The following is a 17,863-nucleotide window of genomic DNA, read 5'->3' on the forward strand; positions in this document are numbered from 1 at the left end:
TTAAAATGAGTTTCCCACTGCATACTACTTGCTTAAATCAAAGAATCTGTAATGAAGTATTGTGACCCAAACCCAAAGCAAATTCAGCTTTTCTAAAATGAAGCAGTTTTCTTTTAAAAATCAAAAATGTACTTGTCTCCCAGTTAAGGATGTTATATTGGAGTACAGATTGACACACTGTCTTTCTATTGGGGTGAGGTGGGAAGTTACTCAGAAGAATGTTGGTAAATACACTATTTATGATGTCAAGGATTCTTTTTGTAAATGACATTATTGGTTTTGGAATGCTTCAGAAAGGAGTTGAGGAGGGCTCCTTTTTGTGGAAGAGCATTATTTTAATGTTTCATTTTGAAAAGCCAAAATGCATAGACTTTGAGAAAGGACTGCATCTAGTACACTCTTAAGGGCTTAAAATAAGAAATAAAAAATGTCGATTCTTTGATTGGTAGTTGCATCCGTCATGGAATATTTTAATTAAAATACTTTAAGACCCAGGCCTGTTTGTTCATTTTAAACAGGTGAATGGCATCCACCCAGAATGCAGATTTCAGCTGGAGATTCATAAGGAGGAAATAAGATGTATGGAACTTCTAAAGAGTGTCAAAAGAGTGGCGTTTAAAGGTAAGAAAAAGATGTGCTGCAATGCACAGACAGCTTGCAAAGAAAAAATCCTTATTCATCAGCACTGATTAACTTCTTTGACAGTTAAAATTACATTTTCAGAATTTATTTGTGCTGTGACTGTACTTTTTATGAATTGGATAATTCATGCTGACTTCGTATTGAAAGTAAAAACTAAGGATGAGAGACCTAATTAATGTTCTGATGCACAAGGCAATTCAGATACAGGATCGAATTCATCCTTGATATATCTCCATTGAAATCTATGGAGCTATGCCACGGGTGCACTTGGACCATACAGTTTTATTAAAAGAAACATCACCACCCCAATGTTCTGGGTACAATAATTTTTAAAATATACACATGCAGCTTACTGTACCTAGGTGGAGGAGAGAGGAGAAAGAAAGTGACCTATAATTAGATTTTGTGAGGAGGAGACCAGTTCCATTTTTTTTCTTCTGTTTTAAGCTTTTAGGGGATTTTCTCTGCAGTTGTAATGTGAGTAGAAGGTAAGATAATCAGAAAACAAATAAAAATGTATGATATTTTCCTTGCAAGTAAGGGCCTCTGACAAGGTCACTAGTTCACAGAGCAAACATACTTTTCAGTATGAAGGTAAGAAATATACCCTGGTGTTTTCAGTGTGAAAACAATAAATAATCTAGTGATGCAAAGGAAAAGCAGATTGTAGCATGGACCTAGAAGGGAAGCCCTGAGTAAGAACTTTGTTTAAAAAAAAATTTATTGTCATTTTAGGTAAGGTGTTCCTCAGCTGGAAGAATATGTTTATTATATTTATATTTTCATTAAAAGTATTAGTGTTATATTATATTTGTATAATGGCCTATGGCCAGAAGCTCCAGAAGGGAAAGAGCTCTCTACTCCCTCTATTGATGAAAAGGGAAACGTGCTGCCATAAAAATCTCTTTTTTGAACAGACAGCCTACCCACAATTCCCGTCATGATGCTTGAGATGAACTTAGGAGTTTAGAAGACAATGGACTCCAGGGAGGCTCGGAGAGGGAAAAGAGCTATTACCTTGTGGCAAAAAGTTAATTTCTAGAGCTGGCTAGGAATTTTGCAGTTTCCACAAAATCAAAAATTTTCATGTGGAAATTTTTTGATTTTCAGTTGAGAAAATTGAAATTAAATATTCTGAATTGAAATATTTCATTTTTTATCTGATACAATGCATTTCATTTTGAATCAGTTCAACAAAACATGAAACTGCATTTCCCTATCAGCATATGGCCTTGTGGAATTGTGGCTGAGGCCCTAATTCCCTCTTATGGGCTGTGCTCCCTCGAGGACTACATCTCCCATAATGGTATGGGGATTTCCCTCTGATCGAGCCATGTGGTGCGTAATGAGTTTCTTCTACCCTGTGTAATGCCTTTGGGATTCAATGCCACAAAACTTGCCAAGCTACCAGGTGTCAGCAATATCCCTTTACCGTGACTCCTATTTCATGATCCCCTGGAGGTCTCTTAGATTTCAGCGTGTGACCCCTAGAGTACATATTCAAATATGCATTTCCTGCAGTAACACAGTCAAAAGCAATATATTTTTCTATCATTTCTCCTTTTGATTAATCTGGTTCAGGCATTAGAAGAAGTGCAGTTGTAATAACAGTGACTCTCATGGACATGGATCTCTGTTCCAAGAAAATTCCCACTGAAACCATTCATCTACTCCTAGATTCCGTATTCATGGTGAAATTGTTTTATGGAAATAAGTGTTAAAGGAAGAAACCTGTTACATGAAAAATACTAGTGCGTAGCCAGATGGTGAAATGATTACTAGGCCTGCTTAAATAATTAATCTTACATTAATAAATTCACTATGAGATATTTAAAAATCCCAGCTGAGTTCACTTCCAAGTCCACTTGTGCTGTTCATTGTTGCTGGGCTGGTCCAAGGAGGAGATCCCTGCTGTGAATTTCAGCTGCCATTGGCTTTTGGAGAGGAAATGCTAATGTGATGCTTTGACTTTTCTGCAGGGTTTCCTTTCAACAGGTTCTTCCAGTACTCCTATTATTTTACAGTGGTCGTTTCCCAAAAGGACTCTGCATGCTTCTTCTCATGCCTTGTAAGGAAGCAGTACTTCTGACAGTACTGATTCAGTGCAGCGGGGCAGAGGGGACCCAGCCATAGAAGAAGGGCTTGCGTATGTAATTAAGTGCTAGGCTGGAGAATACATCCAGGGGAACGAAACCAGTTTATTGGGTGTATGCTTAACACCCTTGGATAACTTATGTCTACATCTGATGTTAAAGATAACTTCTTCCAAGAAACTGGCCAAATGGCACCCTAGGCTAATAATACTCCCTTGCATATCTAGAAATATTTGTTATATGTGTGTCCTTGATGCACCAATAAACTGTCTCTGTTCATGAGCAAAATATCCTAGTTTAAGGAATATTCTATACTCAGACACACATACCCTTCACAATGATGCTCCCTCACTGAAATAAATCCTTGATTTGTTAACGAACTACATTTGTGTTACGCTCTGATGCACTCCATAACAGCAATCCCAAAACACCAGGAAATTGAAGCAATGCAGGTTGTTAATCAAAACATGTAATAACCATGAACAAGTTAAGTCAGCAACAGTATGAACAAAACGTAACAGTCCAAATGGCAGGCATATAGCAGCAGGCCCTGAGTAAGTTCACACCCCCAATGCTATGCGCACGCACGCATGCAAAGTTCAGGAATCAGAAGCCGAGAAACAAACAGGTACAGGAAGCAATAAGCAGGAAGGCAACACACAGACACACCAATTATTGCAATTTACTTAACGGTAAATACTTAATGTATTCAAATGGTTTTAATTAGAGATGGGCTAGTCGGCTTTGTTCAAATACGAACTGCCTGAAACCTTTGCCCTAAATTTGAATCAAACTTCTAAAGTTTATTTAATTAAAATAAATTAATAAAAATATTTTTCTTATTTTGAACAGGAGGGCTGGCTACATGGCCCTTGCTTCGTCTTTCTGACTGACCTTGGTATCTGCTACCTGTCACACCAAGGTCATAATAATGTTAAAATTCTTCCCCATTGACTGGCATGGTGGGTGAGATAATATCTTTTATTGGACGAACTTCTGTTGGTGAGAGAGACAAGCTGGTCCAATAAAAGTTATTACTTCACCCACCTTGTCTCTAATATCCTGGGACTGACGTGGCTCCAACAACACCGCCTATCCCCATTGACTGAAATTTAGTCAGCAATGGAAGAACTCACTCCCACTTGGGGAATAAAAACTCACTGAGCCCCGCACTACTGAAGTCAGTGGGAATTTTTCCACTGACATGAATGGGCATAGGATTGATCCCCGAGTCCCTGGGCACAATTCTCCAGAATCTGATTGCCATACATGGTGATGAGATTGCTTAGGGTAGGCCTTCATTCCCTCTGGGAGAGGCAGCCTCTCCTTTTGCCTGGAAGTGTATCAACAGTGAAAAGGAGAAGAAATATAGAGTCATGATTTTGTTTTTGGTAGGTCAGAAAGGACCATTACAATTGTCTAGTCTGACCGCCTGCACAACACAGGCCATACAAAGCACCTGCCAGTAATTTTTGCGTTATACCCATAATCTTTGGTTGTGGAGTCCAGGAAGATCCTGTGGTCTTCATGGGTCAACAAATCAATATTGTGGACCATGCCCTCTCTTAGTCGAACACTGTATAAATTCTATAAATGCTACCTTTGAACAAATCCACAGTTTATGCTAATAACAAGGATCCCGTGCAGGCCTGTTGACAGAAATTCCGGGCCCCAGAGCCAGGGCCATCCTTAGGGTGGTTGGGGCCCAGGGTGGAAGTGACAAACCACTACTAGTGGCTGGTGCTGGATCAAGTGCGTGTTGAAAGGTAGAGAATTCTTACATTTTAGTGTCTTTATAGTTTTATGTCTAGTTGACTAAAGAATTATTTATGTATGAGAATTCCTCATTATTATCTTCATATGGTAGCTAAAAGAAGTGACTGGTTGGTTGGTTGAACCCTAGCTTGGTAGCCTGGCCATCATCATAGGCTTTTGTAGTGTATAGGCCCAGATTCAAGGTGAAAATTTGTGAGGATGATCTTGTATAGTGAGTTTTGTGAGGACACACATTTTAAATTTTTAACATTATCCCTCTGTCTGTATCCGTGTCTGTGTTTACTATATATATATATATCATCCCTTTGTCTTCAGCTCAGCCTGTTATATTATACTTTGAATGCTTGAGTTTTGATTCAGTGATAAGGATAATAACCTGTCTGACTGTTTCATGTTGTGTTCTTAATTAGTATTCCTTCGTTTTAAGTCTTTTCAGCATTTGTGTACATGTTTACAGTAGAAAATTTCAAGTGTAGATAAGCTACTTATTTACAGCAGAATATTTCAACTTTGGATAGCAGCAGCTAAGAGCTCAAAACCAATAACTTCATTTCTCAAACCATTGGAAAACACACCTTACCCAGCAAACAATGCTACAGATAATGAAAACTCCACAACTGCAACAGGTGATATTTCAGTGCCAATACCTGAACTTGAGGACAGTAGTCAAGAAGGAGATGTGCCAACACTAACAGGTGCAGCAGAAGACCCTGTGTATGAACAAGAAACTCAGGAACAACAGGAAGATGTAGATCTTACACATCAAGAGCAAGTCATGAGTACTACAGGTTTGACTGTGACTGACATTGGAATTAGTGGCAAGAGCAATGCTGCCCAAATGCAATCTTTTCTTCAAATTAGTTGTGTTGAAATTCCAAGTAAAATTCCATGAGATGCTGATATACATGCTTTCCCTACTCGTCTGCTGACAAAAACTCTTCCAAATGGTAAGACCTACACAAAAAACTGGTTATGCTGGAGTACGGAAAAACAATCTCTGTACTGTGCACCCTGCTACATTTTGAACAAAAGTGCTGTAAATGCATCAGTTCTCTCTGATCAATCAGGATGGAGCATCAACAGAGGTTGGAGAAAGTTGAAAGACCGAATACCATCACATGAGAGTTCTACGTCACACAAAGAAAACTATGTTTCATGGAAATCAGGCAGTAGGGCAGCATCAGCTGAAAGTTCAGTTGAGAATTTACTCTTGATTGAACTCTCTACAGAAGCTAATAACTGGAAAAAACTTCTTAAGCGCATCCTGAATGTCATCCTTTTTCTTTCTGAGCGGGGATTGGCTTTCTTTGGTTCCAGTCAATGTATTGGTGATCGTGCAAATGGAAACTTCCTAGGCATAGTTGAGCTCCTCAGCAAATATGACCCACTTTTATCAGAGCATGTTAAAAGTGTTTGAGAATCACAAGAGAGTCAAAAGCACATGCAAGTCCATTATCTCTCCACATGCATACAAAACAAGTTTATTGAGCTATGTGTGTCATTCATACAAACAACAATTCTTGGTGAAATTTGAAATGCCAAGTATTTTTCAATCATTGTTGATGCCACGCCAGATTGTCCTCACAAGGAACAGACTACTATGATTATTCGATATGTTAAGATTGTAGACAGCTCAAAATTTTCAATTGAAGAAAGGTTTATTTTGTTTGATAATTTCATGAGAAAAACTGGAAAAGAAATTGCTGCTTGAGTACTAGCAATTCTAAAAGGTTTTAAGTTAGATTGTCAAGTCTGCATTGGTCAAGCCTATGACAATGGATCTAATATGGCTGGGAAGTACAAAGGTGTACAGGCAGTTCTGCTTGAGCATAGTTCAAACTGTATTTTCTCCAGCTGTGGAAACCACACACTAAACCTTGTAGGTGTTTTTAAAATATTGTTAAACATTTTTTTTTAAAATATTTAATCATTGTGGGTCTGAGTATACTCACCTGGTAAGAAAGTTTGTCTCTTTATGAGGCTTAATTCACTGCTAGTCTTATTCTGTTTTCTCCCTCGTGCTCTGCCCATCATCACGATATCTAAGAGCTTTTGTGGGAGCTGTGCATGGTTGTTTGAGGGCAGAATAGGACATCAGAAATATGACCCTTTGAAGAGGCTTGCGTCTGATTTTGGTGGGAAATGAGACTTAAGTGAAAGGCATCTTGGGAAATTTAGTCTTAAACTGAAAGCTGACGGATGGAAAATTAGCAGTTGGAAACCTCTTGCATTATCCATTTTTAAGCAGGTTTTTCCACTGATCACATTTCCACTTAATACCAGATAGCACAATATGGCCCCAGTACTTTCAAAGGGAGCTCTAAGAAAGTGCTCCTCTATAACAGGGCTAGAATTTTCCAGGACTTAATCAGTTGTGACCTTGACTGCTGAAGGGTGCAGACACCTTTATATCAGGGAGGGGGCTTGTGCTATATTTTTATCATTGTCTTCCTTGTGATTTTCCTACTTCCAAAGTCCTGTTTTATGCCCTCTTCTTCTGTAATAGTTTACTTCATATATACAGTTCAAACAATAGACTGCTGGGGCATTTTTTCACTGGCATTTAAGGTAAATGTGGTAATATAAGATGGGTGGAATGAAAATGAAAAGTCCTCTGAAATGCCTTCCTACATTAAGAAAATCTCATCTTCAGCCTTGCTCTAAACCTCAGATCATAAAGGTCATTAAGAAAGAGCAACAATAAGTGAGCAGTTTTAGTAGAAAAAAAGAGAGTGTGACATCAGCCTATAGCCATGAAGAAAAGCAGGTCAATAGAAATGCATGACTAGTTATGTTTAAATTATGCTGGAAAAGGAGGGAGGGGTTTTGACTCTTGTTCCTAACTGATTCCTTTATAGAATCTAGCATCATCCTTCTAACTGAGCAACATGTAAAATCTCTTTGAGTTGTCAATTCAGAACACACATACTATAGAGGTATATTTAGGGATCATTCAGATGCATGGGTCAGATCTTACTTTCTCAAAAAGCATTTCCCATCTTTGGTTATATATTTGTCCCTTCGCTTTTGTTAAGGTTTTTGGTTGTAAGGATCAGACTAAAAAGGTTCAGGAAAGCTGGAAATAACTTTGCACCTTTTTTGAGCACTGCTCAGCTGTAGGTAAATTCTCATTCTTATTATTTGTTATGCACCAATAGTGTGCTCTATGCTGAGGTAAGAAATGTTATAGCTTGTTACATGATTCACTCACCTTGGCATTAAAATGCCTGCCAGAACTATGTCTGTACTTCTGAGATGGGCATTCTGGTGGTATGCACACATCTGATTTGGGAGTTCACTAGTTTATGAACTGTATGCACTGTAGTGTTGTTGAATGGGCTCTTCAATATTGATTTTTTGGTTATTATGGCTGTGGTCACCTTCTTGTCATTAGCATTAAGTGAGCTTACTCTAAACTTGCTTTGTTCCTAAGCCTGTAATTTCTTTGCCCTTCTCTCTTTTCCTCTCATTCTCATTTACATATAAAAAGATGCAGAAAGAATTTCTGTCCATATGTTTGAAAACTGCCATGTACGCTATACTGCATAGTATTGCATTCAGAGCCTTGGACTGGAAAAACATTGCCCATAGACACTGAGGCCTCTTCAATGTATGGTCTGATTACCATGTGAGTGGAAATCAAGTACAAAATCTAACTGCTTCCCAAACTTTAAAAACAAACCATGGCCGAGCTGACAACCTATTGGTTCATTTTCAGACGGCTTTCATTTTATCTTGTTTATTGTACACAAGTCCTTTACTAAAAGTATTAAACACCCCTCTTCCCAGAGTTCTTTAAGACTTTGTTTGAATTGGCACTCTCTGCTATAATCCAATTGTTAAGTGCCATCTAGTGGTTTCTAGACAGCAGATCGCTTTAGGGAGTCACCACCTCAACCTGCTCCTTTTACTTCTTTAAAGAAATGCCAAGACATCACTTTGAAGCTCTTCCATTTTTTGTAAAGTTTTTCCATTCCGGTGCTGGCTTGGCCTTACAATGTGAAGCAGTGTAGGTTGGTTATAGCAGAAGATTTTGGAATGCAATAGGTGCTGGAACTAGGAGTGCTGGGGGTGCTGCTGCACCCTCTGGCTTGAAGTGGTTTTTATCATATCCAGGGTTTACAGTTTGGTTCAATGCCTCTCAGGACCCCCACTATTCCACCCCTGTTGGAATGTACATTGTGTCATTTTGTACTGTAGATTTATCAAATAGAAAATTACTAAACGTATTCTTTTGTACCATAATTATCATTAATTAAAAAATAACCAGTGCTGGAACACTGATGTTACCTTCTGTTGATGGTGTTATCTCCAAATGAGTAAAACCAGTGACAGGTAGCACAGCTGACATGTTTAACAAAAGATGGCGCTTAGCCTTTGCTGTGTCATGGTGAAATGAAATGGATAAAATCATTATTTTCTACTGATCCCATTTTTATTTTTGATATTTTTTCTAGAATTTAAAAAGTGTAACACCACTGACCCACATTAAATCTACAGGTGTGTCTTTAAGACCATCAACGTTTTAGCAGAGCAATCCTAAGATGTGAGCTGTTTCTGAATCAGCTTGACCTTTTATGCTCTCTGCTGAAAGGAACACATTTTCCACCATCCTTTACCAAAAGATGTAAAAAGTATTGAGTAGGATAGGGTATTTTTGAATGCTCTCTCCATTACATTTACTGTACATTTAATTTGCAGGTAGTCTATTGTTTCTGCCAGTTGTTGGCAACACAATATACATTTTTTAAAATGTTTTATCGATGTAACTGCCCAGAATCTTGCACATACACCAATGGATGTTTTTATAAATCCTGATAAAAATAATGTTTAATTATTTTGGCTGCTTACTTGGGCCCTGATCCTGCAAGAAATTATGTGCATGTTTAGCTCTGTGCACTATGATTAGTTCCACTGAATATTCACAGGGCTTGATCCAGTGCCCAATATGGTCATTGGAAGGACAAGGCATTGGATTGTGCCCAGGTTCCATAAAGTTCAGCACACCCATATGTCTTTGCAGGATCAGGGCCTTGTACTTTATCTGTCATTCTGAAAGTTAGAATCAAATGCCCTGGTAATGCATCTGTGGGAAGAGGAGTTCTTTGCCCAAAACCAATTTTTTTCGGTAAGGAAAGTTGATTTTGTAACTCCTGAACACTGAACATCAATCAGAATGGACTCAAATAATTAATTATCCTATTGCTTAGTGCAGTGAACTCCTTTTTTGGATGTCGTATGTATTGCTATAGAAGCACCTGTCCTATTTAGCTTTAATTAAGCATATTTTAATGGAATTCTAAAATTTAGTGTTGCTACTAATACATATGAACCCTCAGAAATTACTCATTAATCGTCATTATCTTCATTACTTACAGATGATTCCTTCAGGATGATCACATCAAGGTGACATTATTTGTGCGGTAGACTTCATAAACAAATGCATTTCCAGAACAAGGGCACTGATTTGCAAAGTGACTGGCTAATCAGTGGGCTCTTATTTTAAAACCTTTTACCATTCTCCTAGTAAATATTGTCTTAGCAGTTTTCCTTAAAGGGCCAAATCCTTCTTTAATTACTCCTTCAAAACTCCCATTGGCTTAAGTAGGAATAAGATGACCAAGATTTATTTCCAGATGTTCATTTCAGTTTGATGGATTCAGGACTGCAACTTTCATTATCATTCACAGGATGTGCTGGAGTTTGGGATAACCTTACTTGCTGGCGCCCTGCTGAAATTGGAGAGACTGTCACTGTCCCTTGTCCAAAAGTATTAAGCCACTTTTTCAGCAAACCAGGTATTTTGTTTTAAGTTATTTTATGTATTTATTTTATGGCCTTATTTTTTTTTTAAAGAATAACCTCACGCACTGCAAGGTTCACCTGAAACCATTCAGTTGGGTGAAATTTATTCTATGTCTATTGCAAATTTGCTTATGTACAGTAAATTGTAAAAGCATGTATTTGGAGTTTAGGATATTGTCTTATTTTTAGAGAGAGAAGGCCAATAAGCGCCAATAAGAAAGTATGAGATGCCATCATGACAGCACTAAACAAATTGTACTGATTACCCAAATGGCATTTATTGTTTCCAGAACTTCAGATTTCAGTCGATGTTCTCATACATTGACACTGATCAAGCTTGAGGGCCCTGCTGTGTTTGACCTGACTACATCAGTCATGATCACCACCCAGATGCAGCTCTTTTAGAAGCTAGTCATTGTCTCTGTGCCTATGGGCATTTCCCATTTGTTTGTGGGAAGAGCTCCCCTATCCTCTGGTGATGGGCACTTAAAAATTAAAAAAAATAATACTTACCCACCTTGAAAAACATTATGTGCATGTTTAGCTCTATGCACTATGATTAGTTCCACTGAATATTCACAGGGCTTGATCCAGTGCCCAATATGGTCATTGGAAGGACAAGGCATTGGATTGTGCCCAGGTTCCAGCAACATTACTACATAATTTAGATAAATTAACAGTGGTGGGAATTACATGGGATTATAATCACCTTCATGTTGTTTTTTACCACAACCTGAAAGACCCAGCTTAATCTCTTGGCCAGGTTGCTAGGGGGCCTAATTTAGCTGGTAATATCCAGTGTCACATCTATCCAGAGTGCTTTAATTCTGCAGCACAGCTGGTCAGTGCAATTTATAATATTACATAATGCTTACAAGTAGATTGTCACATGTAGATCTCAAAATGTTTTTCAAGGTGGGTAAGTATTATTTTCCCCATTTTTCTGGTAGGGAAACTGTGGCATGAAGTTATATAACTGTCCCAAGTTCACATTGTAAATCACCAAACCAGGAATCGAACCCAGGTCCTAGTGTCTTAATTTGGTGTTCTAGTCTTTGGACCGTATTAGCCAGTATTAGGCTTTAGACAATGGCAGAATCAGCAAGGAAATAGATCTGTCTCTCTTTGTAAAAGGAAGGAAGGTCAAAAAATGGGTAAAAAAACAGATCTTCTCACAGTATTTCACTGGTGTAACCTCAGCTGTTGGTGTCTCATGGACATGCTACTTGGTGGGAAATATGGAAGTGAGTTGTAATCTACACGTGTGGAAAAGATTCTTTTCATACAGCATATCGCTGTAACTTTAAGCTTTTCTGTTGGATATCAAGAACTTCCAAGAGGATATCATTGTACCAAAATTCCACAACTCTGAAAATAGCTTTTCAGTGGTTTCAGTTGTGGCTCTTCCAAAAACACACTTGTAGTAGGAAAACCTAATCTATCTGGCACCTGTTCATGGGATTGAGGAGTAAAGATGGGTCATCAGTTGCACAAATTAAGTATAAATTAGAATAAGCATAAATTGAGAATTCTGAGAAGGAGGCAATTTCTCCTAGCACAGTTATATTCATAGTGCTAAGCAACAGTTATAATATTGTTCCTTACCCAAACTCACAAAAGGAAACAAAGAGTTCTAGAATGTGTAAAAGGTGATCAAGATCTTCTAGCTCAAATCTATCATTCAGACAAATCCAGTTGACGGGAAATGGGAAATCATTTGGTATGCTGCATATACACAGTAATTCTTTTCTCCATCCATGAAATGCAGCCTCTTTTTGAGTGATTATTGCTCAACAGCTCATAGCAACACTATACAAAACAACACTGAGTAAAGATAATACTGTATACAGTTGAAACTAGAGGCTGAATTTAAGGGGTCAGAATGTAATTTCCTAAACATTAATTTGGACAAGTTACTGTAACCCCTCTACTTTTGCAAAAAGTGCCATGAGATGTTTAATCACTACAATTGCTCCGAACCTCTATTTTGAATTTTTTCCCAAAAGATGACACTTCACATGACACAGGGCCTCCTAAAACTGATCGGAGTTGTAAAAGAAAGCCTGTCCTCCTAAAATTCCTGCCCAATGTTGCAGACTCAGAAGTTGAGATAAGCTCCCAAAAGCCTGTATGCTTATCTGAATTGAACCTCACCTCTCCTGTCTGAACCTATGTAACGTATTGCATCTTGAATAATGTGCATACACCTCATAGGAATAACTTTTATCTTCTTAGTTGGTAAGTCTCCCCCATGTGCTATTGACCATATTGCTTCAAAGTGTGGGCTCCTAGTTTATCACAGATAAGAGGGCCACTTTGACTACTTTATAGTTGACAGAGGCCAGATGACCTTTCATGCTTGAGTTCATAGAATCATAGAAGATTAGGGTTGGAAGAGACCTCAGAAGTTCATCTAGTCCAACCCCCTGCTCAAAGCAGGACCAACCCCAACTAAATGATCCCAGCCAGGGCTTTGTCAAGCCAGGCCTTAAAAACCTCTAAGGATGGAGATTCCACCACCTCCCTAGGTAACACATTCGAGTGCTTCACCACTCTCCTAGTGAAATAGTTTTAGACTTTTCCCACTGCAACTTGAGACCATTGCTTCTCATTCTGTCATCTGCCACCACTGAGAAGAGCCTAGCTCCATCCTCCTAGCTCCATCCAGCCTAGCTCCATCCTCAACCCCCTTTAGGTAGTTGAAGGCTGCTATCAAATCCCACCTCACTCTTCTCTTCTGCAGACTAAATAAGCCCAGACTAAATAAGCCTCTCCTCATAAGTCATGTGCCCCAGCCCCCTAATCATTTTCGTTGCCTTCTGCTGGACTCTCCAATTTGTCTACATCCTTTCTGCAGAAGGGGGCCCAAAACTGGATGCAATACTCCAGATGTGGCCTCACCAGTGCCGAATAGAGGGGAATAATCACTTCCCTTGATCTGCTAGCAATGCTCCTACTAATGCAGCCCAATATGCTGTTAGCCTTCTTGGCAAGAAGGGCACATTGTTGACTCATATCTTCTTAGCAACAAGGGCACACTGCTGACTCATAGTTAAAACAAAAAGATTCCCCTTTGGTCCCCCCATTGAATTATGGGTGTGGAGGATAGATGGAAGTCCCTGCAGTTTGCCTGTATTGTGATATTTTCCCTGCTCCCTGCCTCTGTGCGCATAATTTGAGAGGGCCTTTAAAATGCATTACATGCTAAATCAGAATTTGCTATAAACCAGATGCATGTTCATCTGTCTATGTAGAAATTCACCACTGTAGTATCCAAGGACTTCAATAACTCTTCAGTAGAACACTTAATATCACCTGCTCAGAAGATCTTAAATAATAGTTTAGAGTAATCAAGGTTTGTATAGAGCCATTTTCATTCAAATTACTTGTCCGGCAAACTATTTTAACTACAAATAATTCTCTAAAAGTAGAAGATAATAAACTCCCTTCAGAGTAATTTTAACAAAACTACAAAATCTTTCAGGCTGTTTCTGTTCAAACACTCCATGATTGAAAGTAGGAGGCATAGCATTGCAATTTTGTATGTATGTTTCTTTAGCATAGCAAAGATATTTGGTATGACTCAGAGCCAAGAATAAATGTTAAAACAATAAGTGCACATGAATGGAAATATGTGGGATTGCTTAATGACAGTGCTGGGACACAAAGCATGTTAATGGAGTGGTTTCCACAAGAAGGCACAGTTTTTATGAAGCTTGGCTTTAAGGCCTGTTGGTTAGGAAGCTTTTGAATCTATGTGGAAAAATTTGTGACTTTTGTTTTACAGGAAATATTAGCAAAAATTGTACAAGTGATGGATGGTCAGAGATATTTCCAGATTACATAAGCGCTTGTGGTTATTATGACGGTGATGATGACAGTAAGGTAAGAGAAATAATTATTCTGTTCATTCAGATGCAGATGTTCAAAAGAGTTTCATAGATTCCAAGGCCAGAAGGGACCATTGTGATCATCTAATCTGACCTCCTGTTATAACACATACCATAGAGCTTCCCCAAAATAATACCTCAAGCATATCTTTTAAAAAAAATCCCAATCTTGATTTTAAAATTGTCAGTGATGGAGAAGCCAGCATAACCCTTGGTAAACTGTTCCAATGGTTAATTACATTCACCATTAAAAATGTACATCTTATGTACTGAAATTGCCTAGCTTCAACTTCCAGCCATTGGATTGTGTTATACCTTTCTCTGCTTGAAACTATAGGGCCAAATTCTGCTCCCAAATACATGCATATTACTCTGAAATCTACAGGAATTGTGTACGCATGTTTGAGAGTATAGAAAATCTTTTATTTGAGTTGAAATTCTCATCTAAGATAAAGGTATGTCTACACTTTGAGCTGGGGGTCTGATTCTCAGGTTGAGGAAACACACTTGTGCTCGTTCAATGAAAAATAGAATGTATCCATGACAGCACAAGCCATGGAAGGGGCTAGCCACCTGGGTACATAGCCATATGAGACCGTAAGCGTGTAGTCAGGGCCTATCCCGCCACTGTGACTACACTCTATTTTTAGCATGCTAGCTTGATGAGAGCTAGAGAAAGAATGTCTCCTTGAGCTGGGAATCACATATCCAGCTCGAAGTGTAGACATACCCTAAGAGCAGAGGTGTAGGGTTCATAAACTATAATGATAAAAAACTAATGATTATTTTTATTATCATCATTATTATTTATTATTTGGATTACTGTAATGCCTAGTAGCCCCAGTAGTGGATCAGGAACCCAGTGTGCTAGGCACTGTGATGCCATTATCAGTGACTGTACTATAAAATTTCTGCTACTGTTGCATACTACTAATGTTTTAAGCATTTTGTGTATTTATAATACAAACTAATATTCCTTTAGTTTAATATGATAGTATATATCATTTAATCTGTACAGTACATTTAAATACAGTAAATAGGTAGAATGAACATTTAGCTCTATTGTCTTCATGGGAATTACTCTGGATTTACATCAGTTTATAAGGTACATCAGAATGTGGACCAAAGGCTGTCAGGTATAGAACAAATGATCCTAGCAAGTGTTAAAATGTAATCTTCTCAGTTTGCCTCTACCATTTCTTGCCCTTATATGTCTTTTGAGGAGAGCTACCAGGTCTTCCTGCATCACCTGCAGATTAGAACACTTAGCTAACATTGAAATTTTTCAACAAGAAAAGGGCATACGTTTTTCACAATCTTTGTTTATTTGTGAGAAATGTTCCTGGTTTTCTAGTAGTTCTGTAGTATCACACCAGAGCAAGACTTCACTTGCAAATGCAGGATTCCACCATCAGTCAAATTCCCATTCACACATGGAGAGATGGGCTCCTCCTATGTACCTCCCAGGCAATGATAAAGTTGATGCCTATTCTTCAAGAAGGAATATGTCCTACTTCTTCCAGGTGCTTAATGACTTCGGTGGTGGGCACTAAAGAAATCTGTCAGATAGATAGATACCCACCTTGACTCAGCGGTCACTGCCAGCAGTTTGCTCCTTCCTGCCAGGATTGCCAGCAACAGATGCAGTCAGCTGTAGGCATGTCTGATATGCCTGTTATCACTCATTGCCTTGTCTGCCAGATCTGATGAAATCCAAGCTAAAGAAATCATAGTCAGTGTCTAAGTGGTAGACCTATTCAGGGTGAAATAGGTTGGAGGAGTCAATGAATAGCCTGATCCCCAAAGGAGTGCATGAAATTTCCAGCTGACCTCTTTCAGGGCCCTGTCCAGAGCAGCAGGCCTATTATCCCAGCCTACCCCCATTCCCTCCTCCCCATCACTGTGTGTGTGCTTGCACACACACTCACAAGGGTAGAATGGTTGCCAGAAACTCCTTCCTGATCTTTTTCCTGTCTCATTTCATGTGTTGTAACAAGTACATGCTGGACAGAGAACCAAAGTTATTGTAAATATGAAAAACTTGAGTTTCCTTCAAAATAATATAGGGATTCCAGATTCTTTTTAGACACTAAAAGAAAGAAAACAATACCACTCCGTATACATATGTGTGTTAACAGTAATCACTGTGCTCCATGAAAATACAATGTGTTTGGAAAACTATAATTAGTTCACTTCTGCTCTTTCTCAATTAAGACTGTCAAAAGCCAGTGAGCACGTAACAGTTCCATATCTCACATATGCACATAACTGCAATCTGTAGTCTCCAAGTTTTTTTCCATTTTAAAGAACTTTTTTTATTCGTTTATGTATATGAAGAGTTTTGCAAATATCATGAATTAGTGTGGCTCATTAATGCATTAAAAAGTCCAGACACATAAATAACTAAAAAATAGTTGACAAAGAAATGGACTGGAACGTTTTATTCTCCCATTTTGTATGCAGATGGTTATTCTGAGATATTGGAATCATCTGAATATTTGGAAAATTGAAAGTGCTTTACTGTTTCAGAGAACCATTTTTACAACCACCAAACTATCATGTACCCAAACATTGTCAACTGGATTGAAAACCAACCAAAGGCCAATAAATAAAAAGGGATACATTGTAGCAGTCCTGGTGGCAGATGAAGGAATTAGTATTTGAATAGACCTGTTCTTATTTAACATTGTCGCTAATGATCTGGAGTGAAGAGAGTGAAACTTAAGTTAATTAAATTTGCAAATAATAGTGCAGGAGAAACTAGAGAGGTTGGAAATGTGGGCAGAAGTAACAAAATATGAATCAACCTGGAATAAGGCAAACAACAATAAAGCATCTAGGGTAAAATCCAGAAGATGGAAGTAGAAAGGAGATTCTTAGCTGCCCACTGTTACTACAAGATCTTTTGTGGTGTTACCGCTTTCTAACTGGCTCGAGTGGATAGTGTATCATGGAAACTGAGATAATGCAAGTTTGGGCTGCATCTGAGGTGCCATAATATCACAGAGCAGGGAGGCACCAATTCCTCTTTCCTCATAGCCCTGGCATGGCTGACCCTGCAATATTGAGTTCAGTTCTGGGCACTTCATTGCCAGAAAATAAATTGACCATACTAATGTGACACGACAGAAAATTACTTCCTGACAAGAAATTGGACAATCTGTTCAGTGTTATCTAGTATCAAAAATAAAGTTAAATTCACTAGTTCTGGGTCAGTAGAAAGCAGCTATTTCCTTTGCAAATAGACAGTACATTCAAATAAGAATAGTTCTTTTAATTCTTAACATTTTATTTTATTTATAGTTTCAAGGTAGAGGAAGAAATATGAAAGTTTCTTTGTTGAGGCCTTCCTTAGAAATTTTGCGATGTTAGCGCCCACTTCAGGAAAACACACGCTTAAATCCATCTCTGTTCAGGAAAGCACTTAAATATGTACTTCAGTGTCACTGAAGTCAGTGAGACTTAGCTATGTGTTTGAAGTGCTTTCCTGAATCAGGATGCTTCCTTGAAGTGAGGCCTCAGTACAGAGTTACAGTACTATCAAAGAGTCACATCCTTAGCTGGTGGAAGTCAGCATAGTTTAGCTGGATCTGGGCCCAAGTTTCGGCAAAAAGTTCAAAGAGGACCTGTGATGGGGTTGTAACAAAGCCCACACTG

The 17,863-nt window shown here is 38.5% G+C and overlaps 1 protein-coding gene across 2 annotated transcripts in view; it reads left to right on the forward strand.

Annotated features, from left to right (window-relative positions):
- The window catches only part of VIPR2 (vasoactive intestinal peptide receptor 2), an 83,186-nt gene that overhangs the window by 6,422 nt on the left and 58,901 nt on the right, over positions 1 to 17,863 (forward strand). For both annotated transcript variants that reach the window (XR_006289120.1, XM_027830938.3), the window contains exons 2-4: positions 519 to 621; positions 10,202 to 10,309; positions 14,104 to 14,201. Coding sequence is in view for 1 of the 2 variants with exons in the window: in XM_027830938.3 (XP_027686739.2) it covers positions 519 to 621; positions 10,202 to 10,309; positions 14,104 to 14,201 (309 nt within the window). In the remaining variant the exon portion in view is untranslated. The remainder of the gene's footprint in view (positions 1 to 518; positions 622 to 10,201; positions 10,310 to 14,103; positions 14,202 to 17,863) is intronic.

The sequence above is a fragment of the Chelonia mydas genome, chromosome 2 (assembly GCF_015237465.2).
Source record: "Chelonia mydas isolate rCheMyd1 chromosome 2, rCheMyd1.pri.v2, whole genome shotgun sequence".
Lineage (NCBI taxonomy): Eukaryota > Metazoa > Chordata > Testudines > Cheloniidae > Chelonia > Chelonia mydas.